At 30.7% G+C, this 12489-nt stretch overlaps 1 protein-coding gene across 1 annotated transcript in view; it reads left to right on the forward strand.

Moving 5' to 3' along the window:
• Positions 1 to 1647: 1647 nt before the first annotated feature.
• The window catches only part of LOC126768550 (elongation of very long chain fatty acids protein AAEL008004-like), a 38619-nt gene continuing 27777 nt past the window's right edge, over positions 1648 to 12489 (forward strand). The window contains exon 1 of the mRNA XM_050486728.1: positions 1648 to 1890. Within this exon, the coding sequence (XP_050342685.1) occupies positions 1884 to 1890 (7 nt within the window). The 5' untranslated portion in view covers positions 1648 to 1883. The remainder of the gene's footprint in view (positions 1891 to 12489) is intronic.

A 12489-nucleotide genomic window follows, 5' to 3' on the forward strand; every position in this document is an offset into this window, starting at 1 on the left:
GCATTGCCTAATCAATATAGATTGCGACTAGCGAGTCAATGATCATCACATAATTTCAAACTCTTATTGAATATAATGATGAACGGTTGATTAATTTCGAATAATTTATTTCTTGACACACTAACAATTGATTTAAAAAAATATATGTATAAAAATATATGACCAAACTTATTTATTAGTACGTAGTAACATCACCAAGATGGCAGTTCCAACACTCAAGGACTAGCAGTAAAATGAGCTTTAAGCCCATTAAAGGGACATTGGGCTTTTAATTCAATCTATTAATTATTTTTAAAAGAAACATTTATATATATTATATGAAATAAAGTCATTTTTATTATTATTACATTAAAAACAAAAGAGTTTTTTTATAAAAAATTAAAAACTTGTGCATAATTTATTCGTATTATAATAATAATGAATATGTTTTTTTAATTAATAAAAAATCAGACATGGTAGCATTACATCAAATATTAAGATAATTTTAATATTGCGAAACGATTAAGTTACAACATTAATTACGAAGAATATGTTAGAACTATCAATTTTATCTTTTCGTTACTAATTATCGGATATTAAACCTTACATATAGGCTTTTTTTAAATATTATTTTAAATTATACGGCTGCTGACCCGGAGGTCCTTGGTTCAATTCCCATGTCAGGCCAATAAAAAGTTATTGGGTTTTGCTGTCAGAAAATCTCAGTAGCCGCTCAGGGTCTGAAAGTTGGGAGTGTTTACACTAGTGCTTTGGAAAGAACGAAAAGTCATGCGCCTGAACTCTTTCCGGTCGTGTCGGATTGCCGTCTCATCGGATTATGAGAGCTAGGGAATAGAGAGTGCACCTGTGTTTGCGCACACACTAGTGCACTATAATATTTCCTGCCCAGTTGGCTAATCTCTCTTGAGATTGGCCGCCGAATGAAATCGGTCTGGGGGACCTTATTTTTTAAATATGCTGCCAGTTTCCACCTTCCATAAACATTGGCAATGTAAGAAATATTGACTATCCCTTACATCTTCAATGCATCACCAACCTTGCGAACTAAGATGTTATGTTCCTTGTGCCTGGAACACAACAATATTAAGTATTGCTGTTTGGCGGTAGAATAGGTGATAAGTTAATTGTATCCAATTAAATAACCTCGCACGAAGCCACCAACTAAATCTAAATTTAAGCTGTTGTTATTGTTTTAATGTTGTGTTTAAATCATGATGATGTTTATGTCTTCTTGATGTTTTTAAGCTAAGGTAGCCAACTGCGCACGATATGATATGATATGATATATATATACAATATGTTAAAGTGCACAATATTGAGTGCGCAGACGCAGGTGTCTATTTCCTCAACCTCATCCGATAGGACGGCAAATCTGACATGAGCGTAAATAAATCAGACTCTGGAACCACTCGTGATCTTATAAGCAACTAGTCCAACAACACAGTGAAAAGTAAATTGTAAATACTTATCAAGGTCTACCGATTAAAATTCACACGGAAACAAATATGTTTGCCCAATATTTAAAGATTTTCAATTTCAGAATCTAACATTGATAACATTGTCGTATCTACAATGATTACGAAACTATAATTACATTCGATCACTGTACGTGAGAATCACTCGCAATCGAGATATTTAAGCCTTTATCGCGTGCAGGTTGTTTATTATAGCCGCGCGCGCGCATTTGCGGCTCATTTCGTATTGGAGAACGCCGTGCGCGCCTGGCTCGCAGCCACCAACCAGGAGCCTTCTGAATGAGGTTCCAAATTTAAATTTTCATACGAACCTATAGTACATTAGTGGTTTGATAGATTTTCGTTGTGCTTATTTTTTAAATAAATAGTTGTGTTCAGTGTAAGAACTTTTTGTGGAATTATTTGAAAATGAACGGTAAGTATTTTTTTTATGAATTATAGACTATTATCAGTAATTAAGAAGATGATTGACATTGGTATTTTAAAAAGGCAAAAAGTAAGATAATATCTTTCTAAGCCTTGACATAATAATCAATTGTAATTATTTAAGTACAATTTTAAAAGAAGTATATTTTTAAATAAGTTAACCCTTTTTATTATGAAATTTCTTGGTTGCCAGAATGAAGGCAAAAAAATAAATAAACATTATGATAGATATGATAGCTTTTCTTTGAATCAAAAATATTAACGTTAATTTTATTCCAATCAAATTAACGAGCGTTTATAATATAAACGCTTATCATTAATAATACAATAATTAATATAATATAAATAAATGTTAGGGCAAAAAAAAAAAACATCGTAAAAGGAGGTAGTTACTTCACATACATAAGTTACAAATTAATTAATAATAGTAAACACGCAGTCCTTGTGACGCTATCGCATATAGTAAATGGATAGGCAATTATAACTGCCAATAATACAATAAAAAAAAAACGAAATCCACTATCTATTTCATAAACATTAATAATAATAATATCCTGGGACATTTTTTCACACAAGGCCATCTAATCCCAAATTAAGCTTGTACAGAGCTTGTACTATGGAAACCAGACAACTGATATACTACATATAATATTTCTTTCTTTTGTAAATACATACTTATATAGATAATTACACCCAGAATCAGGACAAACAGACATGTTCACGCACACAAATATCAGTCCTGGGTGAGAATCTAACCCACAACCTTTGGCGTGAAAGGCAAGCATCCACCTACTACGCCAACTGGCTCGTCATTGTAACAATATTTATAATTCTATGCCTGGTGCTTAAAGGGCCGATGTCAATCAACCTTTCCTTTTGATATTCAGAAAATAAACAATTAACAGATATTGGCTGTTTTGTATAAAACATGCATTTTTTGCGTAACATTGTTGGTATTAGTTATGTTAAGCTTTTACCGTTCTAGTACAAATAAACTTTTTTTTATTTGGCAAATGGCAAAATGTAGTATACATTTTACTAAAAAATGTACTTTGCCCTAAAATATATAATACTTGGTGGTAGGACTTTAGGCCCGTCCCTCTAGGTAGGTACTCATCATATATTCTACTGACACAGCGATACTTAGTATTGTTGTGTTCCAGTTTGAAGGGTCATTCTTAGTTACTAAGGGAGGTGGCGCATTAGCAATGTAAGGGATCGTTAATATTTTTTATGCTAGTCTTTAAATACTATTAAAAATAATCGATCACATATTAAAAAAAATACACATTAATTAATAAAAGCATAAGGTTCGATTTCGATGGTTATACGATTTGGTGATTTTTTAAAAAATATATATAACAAGAATCATCTTTTACATAAAATTAATTGGTCACAGGTCTAAAACACGGTGTCTATAGAAATAACGAGTCGTATAAATATATATAAACAAACACCACTTACAATAAATGTATATTTTTAAATTTCTAAGCAGAGTAAAAGCTATTATTAAATATGTAGAATTCAAATTTCAAAACAGTAGCAGTTGTATTAACTTGAAAAAGAACGATTCGAATGTATAATTAACATTAAATCAAATAATAACATGGCTTAATATTTGGGAACTCACTTTAATAGATGTTTTTATACATAGTTATTTATTTAGTATTATTTTCTTATTCGAAAACTTGTTATTTTCCTATAACCATCTTAGTGCGGTTGAAAGGATGTAAAGGGCCTTTATTTTCCATAATGCGTCATTATAATTGTGCATGTTATTATGACGCAAATGACATAATTGTGCTTGAATATCTATTTAATTGTTTGTATCATTAACACATTTATGAAAATGTAAACAAATACGAATGTAACCTTAATGAGACTGAAAATTAAGAATGGAATTATTTAGGTAAGTATCGGTAGTTTTATTTCTGTGGAAACTTTCATTAAGCAAGACGGCCATTTAGTATATATTGTATTTAAAAAAATATCAATTACATTAAGATTAAGGTGTATGCATTTTTTATTGTTTTTGTATGCATAAATAAATAAATATGGCCTTTGTTGACAAGATGTAGCAGATAAATACGCTAAAACTCTCGTTCCGTCGTAAGTGAGCCATTATAGAAACTTCCGCGCTTTTTCTAAAGTCAAACACAAATTTAATGTATTCTAAAATGTATTTTATTCAGAAAAACATGCATTAAATATAATACTAGAATCGCGTGTGGTCGAAGTACACCTATTTTTTGATACAATTCTACGAATGATAAATTCGCCTTTCCCTTTATTTTGTAATAAATACTGAAAAATGTACTTCAATTTTCGATGTATACATATATTATAAACTTCATGAAGAGAAAAAGCTCATTTAAGGCTTTCAAATATACAATAATAATATAATAATAACAATAATTTGACAAATCTATGATGAATGTATCTATATGCATTATCGTTGTCTGTAACTGATTCATGTTTCAGCAGTAAGATCGCCTTTTGTATCATTGTTTACTGCTTTGCATATTGTAATCATAGTTGTAAGGTATTGTATTCGAATACTTTTTTGAATGAAATATAAAATATGAAGAACGAAAATTGTAATATTATTTTATGAAGAAAATATATAATAATATTATGTAGGCCGATTGACACGTGGGCCACCTGATGATAAGTGGTCACAACGTCACATTACTAAGACTTACCCTTCAAACCCGAGCACAAAAAACAAACAATGCAAGCGCATATGGAAACTGCTAACTATTAACATGTATTTTAGAAGCAGAATGTAAAATGCCATTTAAATACAATCGGCCATGCTAAATTGTGTTACATTATGAATTTTTAAATAATACGATACCTTTTTTTTAATAATTCCAGCTATGTATATATATTTTTTTTAAAGTAGAACTTTGTGAAGAAGTGAATTTTGGCTGAAGGCTCAATATCTGGAAACTGAATGTACTGGTGGAAGGGCTTTGTACAAGCTCGTCTGGGTAGGTACCACCCACTCATCAGATATTCTACCGCAAAACAGCAGTACTTGTTATTGTTGTGTTCCGGTTTGAAGGGTGAGTGAGCCAGTGTAATTACAGGCACAAGGGACATAAAATCTTAGTTCCCAAGGTTGGCGGCGCATCAGCTATGTAAGCGATGGTTGACATTTCTTACAATGCCAATGTCTAAGGGCGTTTGGTGACCACTTGTCATCAGGTTGCCCATATGCTCGTCCACCTTCCTATTCTATAAAAATTATATTCTAAAAAAACAAATATTTTCACATCATCTCGCAGTCAATTAAATTGGTTATTATTTATTTATTTTAAGCAGGCAGACTGGCAAATGGTTCATTTGATAGGAAGCATTTCCCACTGACAATGGCGTTCTAAGAAATATTAACAACCCTTACGATGCGCCAACGTTGGCAACTAAGATGTTCTATCTCTTATGCCTGTCGTTGGCTGGCTCAATCACCATTCAAACCAGAACATAACAATATGAATTATTGCTGTTTGGTGATAGAATATGTTCAGAGTGCTTAGGTATTTTAAGCTCGTCTGGGTAGGTACCACCCACTCATCAGATATTCTACCGCAAAACAGCAATACTTGATATTGTTGTGTTCCGGTTTGAAGGATGAGTGAGCCAGTGTAATTACAGGCACAAGGGACATAAAATCTTAGTTCCCAAGGTTGGTGGCGCATTGGATATGTAAGCGATGGTTGACATTTCTTACAATGCCAATGTCTAAGAGCGTTGGTGACCACTTACCATCAGGTGGCCCATATGCTCGTCCGCCTTCCTATTCTATAAAAATAAAAAAAATAAATAAAAAAAAGGTATCCTACCAAAGTATAAAAAGAAACTACTCGACTTATACAGAAAAATAATATAAATTCTTTAAAAGATTCTGTATCAACTATAAGTTAACCTTCGAAATCTTTTTAGTGGATACAAAATCTCCAACTATCAATTTATTAACCGGTTTTGAATGGTAAGTGTATTGCATACGGATTACCAAAAGCTTTCATAACTTGTTTACATATAACAATATATTTGTTATCTACAATGCAACCTTGTCTGTTTGTGAAATATTTTTGGTATACAATAACAAGTGCTATCGAATAGGTCCTAGACATGCATAGTCTAGAATATCACTAGGAATTTATATGGCAGCGTTCGTATACTTCTTCAAATAACTAGCGTACTGACAATAAAAAGAGTAGGTAACGCTTTACACAATACTAATTTGTAAACTTAATTCTTCTCAAAAAAATTTACATGTCTTATAATATCCTACAAATCAAAATCAAATATATAAATCGACTCTAGTCTTAATCTGTCCTTAAAATAAATAAAATGAGATACAACTTAGCACATACAAAAAGAGATAAAGGATAAAGATAATAATGTTCTTAAAAGTCATTCTTCTTTTAGAATACATTCGAAATTTAAAATGAATTTCAAGAAATACAATAATAAAACCTTGACTAGTAATGAGTTTGAGATATTCCAATGTTATATCTCAACCAGCCAATCGTTACGAATAGTGGGCATGGGACGGGAGAAGCAATATAAAGCCGGTTACTGACTAAGGTTAGGTAAGGTCTCACTTTTTACCATTAATTTGTACACAAACACCAGACATTTCGTAGATCATTTCGATTTATTTATGTGACCACATGTGACATTGACATTAATTTTATATATCTATCAAAACATTGGCATTCAACCTTGAATAAAATGAGACCATCGGCCGATGGACTTTCTTAACGACCGAAATCGTGATGACACGGAATAAATTAACGTTTAATAACAGTATAATATTATGACGGATAATAACAGCTTCTAGCCACTTCTAAGAGTTGAAGATTGTCTTTAAAATTTATTACATCTTTTTATTTTAGTATTATTGTTTCATTATTCTTATTTTGAAATCGTCATGGTATTTACCAAGAGTTCTGTAAGACAAATACAGAGACGAGGTTTTACTTGGAAGGTGCTCCTCTAAACAGCAATAATTTTGTATTGCTGTATTCGGGTTGAACGAGTGTGTGATGTGTGAGGTATAAGACAAAATATTCATAAATCTTAATGCTAATTTACTTAATAATGTTCGTCAATGGTCACATTGTACTTGGGGCTGTGACCACTTACCATCAGGCTGCCCACTTGGCCGTTTGCGTTCCATATTTAAAAAAAAGATTAGACTTATATGGCATTTTTTTAATTCTTTTAATTTTTTTATAAATTCTCAGAGATGTATGTTCCTGACTATGGAACTAAATTGTCAAAATCATTTCAATACAATTTAGATACTCTATAAATTATAAAATGAAATAAACTAAAATATCTTAATATTTATAAAATTAATGCATTAGTATTAGCTTAACTAATAACACAATTACTTTAAAAAAACATTTATCGAATACATTGAACGTGTTACCTTCACAATTTTTTATAGACATTTGACCTTTCATAAAGTGGTTGTCAAATATTTTAAGTACCATGTATATAGGACTGAATATTTTGAAAAAAAATATTATAGCAATTATATTAAAACCCTGAAAATCCTACAGGAAAGCGATAAGGGGAAGGATAATTTTGAAAAATATTAGTTCTACCCCGTGTTAGAGGGGGTGGAGCGAGGAGGAGTAAGGAATAAAAATAAAGCCTTTATAAGAATATAGGTTATATTAAGTAAGCTTGAATACATAGGCCAAGGAAGGCTTTGGAATTCAATCTTACTTCATACATTAAGACAAAGCTTGGTTTCTACGATTAACGATTACCATTACATCTTTCACTGACTTCTTTTCTTTTTTTCAGCCCTTTATTGTATAACAATAATAATGAAACTATCTCGGTTCTGTACACAATCTGTCTGTCTATCGAGATAGTTTCGTTAATATTGTTATACAAGAAAGGGCTGAAGAACAAGAAAAGAAGTCAGTGAAGGATGTAATGGATCGTAGAAAACAAGCTTTGTCTTTGTACTTCTTAAAGCTTCTCTTCAAAGATCAGATAGTCTAACGGAAAACAGTAATACTTGTAATTGTTGTTGTTTTGTATATGTGCCGGTTTGAATGAATTAGACGGTGTAATTACAGACACAAGAGACATAACATCTCAGTTACCCAGATTGATAACGCATTGACGATGTAAGCGATGGTTAACATTTCTTTCAATGCCAATGTCTATGGGCGGTGGTGTCCACTTACCATCAGGTGGCCCGTTTGCTCGTCCGCCTATCATATATAATAAACGCTCGATTCTCAAAAGTTTTATTTAAATGTTTGATGCAAATATTATGTTTCTATAACGTGTACTGAGTTGCATACGCTTCAATCTATTTCTTATACAAGTAAAAAAAAACCACTTATCCCATTAGTGTACAGAACAAATAGTATGTTAATTAATGATATATCTCGAGTGCATTGTAGTTTTTGCATTAAAAAATCGCTAATTTAAATATTCATATCGAATTACAAATCAATGGATTTAAAAATACATAACATATGGAATCAGTACTGTAATTAGCCTTTTATGCGCCCGGCTTCTAGAACAGCGTCTTTGAAATGTTTAGAACATTTCAAAGGCGTTGTTCTAGAAGAATCTTGGTAGAATTTTAAATATATATAGAGCATATAAATTAGCCTGGTCTGGTCATTTTTGCGTTCCGCAGACTTGCCACCGTTAGCATCGGTTTAGTCTGGCACTAAGCTGCTAAAATCATGTAGTGTGAAAATCATCAATGAGTGCAAATAAATAAAACACTGTTTATTTCACTAAGCATTAAATTAAATTGCTTGACTTCATTAAATGAATATAGATAAATATTACCTTCATAACTTACCAGACGTAAATTTTAATTAATAATTGTTCAAGTTTTATAACCTTAAGATAAAAGAAAAAAAAAGAATTCCTTCTATTTTAAAATAATTTAGGTTATTATAGATATCGTTACAAAGTGTATGGGTTGTGTCAAATTTGGTTTAGTGATGGTAATAAACTTTAAATATTTAAATTTTTGTAACTTGATTTCAGTCACATATTGAATAAAATAACTACGATTAATATAATAATTAGGTCAATGTTCTATGGAATATAATAATTTATAATATCTTCAAATAAATGAAAATAGATTGAAAATTAATACATTCTTTATATTTAAAATTTTGTTACCTTTTTATAAAAGTATATATGTTGATGCAAATATTAACATCTTTTAATATGATAATAATTCATATTCATAGTAATTGTTCGTAGGTCACGAAGTTATGACTTAAACAAGTTAAAGGTCGTCAATAAAATATGATTATAAATAGATTATTTAAGCATTCATAAAACATATTTTGGAAAATAAAACTCTTGTGACAAACAACAAATATATCTTTAGCTTTTTGTTGCTAATTTAATTTTGAATTCTGCAATTCAGTTAAGGTAGCATTAAACAGCAATATTTAGTGTGTTCTACGGAGCGAACAGAACGTGTATCTAATCACTATATCTAATATCTCCTACACATTTTTATCCGCAACCAAAATCGGTCAAGAGACGTATCATTATGAAAATGTGATCAAAAGACTCGACTAACTATTAATATAATCTATAGTAAGGTACATACAAGTTTCGTTTTCAAATTCCAGATCATCTTTTAGTTTTCAAGTGCTTAAGGTTGTTGTTTTAATGGTAAAGTAAATTGTAAGGAGAGCTACATGTCTACCGAACTTAGGTGCTATTTATCAGCATGCAATGAAGTAGAGTGTATACATTTTTACTGTGCTTAAATAGATCACTTCAATAAACAGTCATTGATACTAGCTTAAGAGAACGTTGTCCCTTCAGCGAGACATTGACGTGTTGTTATTTTCAAAACGACAATAAAAATAAAACAATTTATTTTTATTGGAGAAGGGTTTCAGGGCAAAAACTGATCGCGCAATGCCAACCGCCAATTCTCTTATTTATTCCGGTTGAAAGGATACGCGGCCCAGTTTAATTATTAAAAATATAAATAGTTAAAAATTTACAAACACCGAAGGTTTATTCATACAAGCCTCCGGAAATGAACTATATTTACATTAAGTTCTCGTTAATATTTAATTTTAACACTCATGTCCATCTCGTAGAAAAAATTCTAATATTTTATTTTTTTAATCAATAAAATATATCTGCTTTATCGTATATTTCGGCAAGAGATCAAAAAAAGACGGTTTCAACTGACTATGTTAAGCATTTCGGCAATATTGGTAAAGCTTATTCCACCACGTTGCACCACAACCTGCATTGGAATTAAGACACGTTTAGAATAATTATAATAATAAATTTACTGTTCTATCATCGTAATCGGTGAAGTCTATTAATCTCAAACATATACGAACATATTTTTCATTACATACATATAAGATAAGTTATAAAAACAAATATAATAATCAATTAATTAGGTATATGCATTCATAAAATCGAGCCATTTAAAAACATAAATTTTCCACGACAATTTTCAACTCGTAATTTTTTTATTTAAAAATACAAAATTTATGAGTATTCGCATATTAATTTTATAGTTCTCGCACTTTCGTAACTGACCTTACTTCTTTAACGCGCAATAATAAATGAAAACATTTAGACCAGTCGACCATGGATAATAAGGAACTTGGAGAAAGTTAAGAATTAAATGTCAAATTGTATCAATTCTGTTTCCTGATCATTTGAAGGGCAAGGGCGCTTTTTAATTGATGGACCTAATATGGCATACAAGAGTATCCGTGGAGTTAAAAATGGTGATCGAATTGATGGTACTAAATTCGTACATTATTCCGTAATCCGTAACAGCCTGTGAATGTCCCACTGCTGGGCTAAAGGCCTCCTCTCCTCTTTTTGAGGAGAAGGTTTGGAGCTTATTCCACCACGCTGCTCCAATGCGGGTTGGTGGAATACACATGTGGCAGAATTTCAGTGAAATTAGACACATGCATATTTCCTCACGATGTTTTCCTTCACCGTAAAGCACGAGATGAATTATAATCGCAAATTAAGCACATGAAAATTCAGTGGTGCTTGCCCGGGTTTGAACCCACGATCATCGGTTAGGATTCCCGCGTTCTTACCACTGGGCCATCTCGGCTATTACTACATATCATCAATTAAAAGTTTCGAATATCCTTTCTTATATTTCAAATTTCAACTCTCATACATACACGTTGTCATACAGAATAGTTCATATTGTACCCAACACCTGTTCCTCTACACACAGGCGAAGACGCGGCTGAAACTAGTACAATCACATTATATGTTTACACTATGATATCTCCATCGTGTTTGATTATTCTTTGACATTAGCTGTTGCCAAAATTCGCTAGGATAACTTTATATGTTATGATGATAATACTTATAGTATTACGTTGGTACCAAATACAAAATTGATATGGATGAAGCTGTTTTTCTTTATTTTAAAAACAGAAATAAATTGAGCTCCTACGTTTAAAAAAACAGACATTTTCTATACGATGCGATATTTTAATATATTTTTATCCTTCATAGGTATAACGCTTGATAAAATATTAAAAAACTTAGTTATTCTGGCGGCAAATCAAAATAAAGTTCTAAAAAATCTGAATGGAATCTGATCTTGGGCTAACGCCTTCTTGATAAGGATATTTTCAAAAATATCTTACAACACAATAATATTACAAATAAACCTTAATTATTTTTTTTGTTATTTTATATTTGCAATTAAACTTACTATTTGAACAATTAGAGGATGCAGTTAAAATTATAACGCTTCGTAAAATTTTAAGAATTACACTGTATAAGATTATCACTTTTGGTATTTAAAAAAAGCGTATGTTAAGTGTTAACGAATATATAAATACTTTAAAAATAAAATTAGTTCTTAAAGTACAAACTCGCTTGTATAAAAATATAATTTTTAATCAAACTTTTTATCTTATTTCTTTCTCTACAGAATTTTTCGTCTTTTTGTTCTATTATTTATTTTAAGTTAAAGTGACTTCCTAGAAAGAATACACAAATTTAATAAATTAAATTATTTCTGTTGTCTATTTTTACAATTTTTTTTTTCAAATATAATTTATGATGCCATGCTTTTTTATTGTCTTAGCAATATTCTTAAGCAAAACTTCTCCTATACTCTCAGGTAGAATTTACTCATAAAAATATTTTTTATACAACTACAATTATTGCATATTTTTATCACTTCTGTATTTTTCTTTGCTCACTAATAAAATATTATTATTAATAATATTATTATAGTATTAGTATATTTTCTTGTAGACTTCTAAGCTTATTTAACGTTCAACCCACAGCAAATTAAAATAAACTTGACCTCATCAAAGCTGTCACATCAACAGTGCTAGTGAGAGTTACGTCAGCGGTAATGACATAGCTATTATTATGTCAGCTAGCTCTATGCCGCGATGAGTAAAGTTGACATAACACGCGCTAGAAACATCAACACTCCATACTTTCAACCGATTTATTAGTTTTTTTTTGTCATAAATTGTTATCATTTTTTATCAGCGATCTAAATACAAAAATGTATTAAGATTACCTAATGAATAAACAATAA

Source organism: Nymphalis io, chromosome 5 (assembly GCF_905147045.1).
Source record: "Nymphalis io chromosome 5, ilAglIoxx1.1, whole genome shotgun sequence".
NCBI classification, from domain to species: Eukaryota; Metazoa; Arthropoda; class Insecta; order Lepidoptera; family Nymphalidae; genus Nymphalis; species Nymphalis io.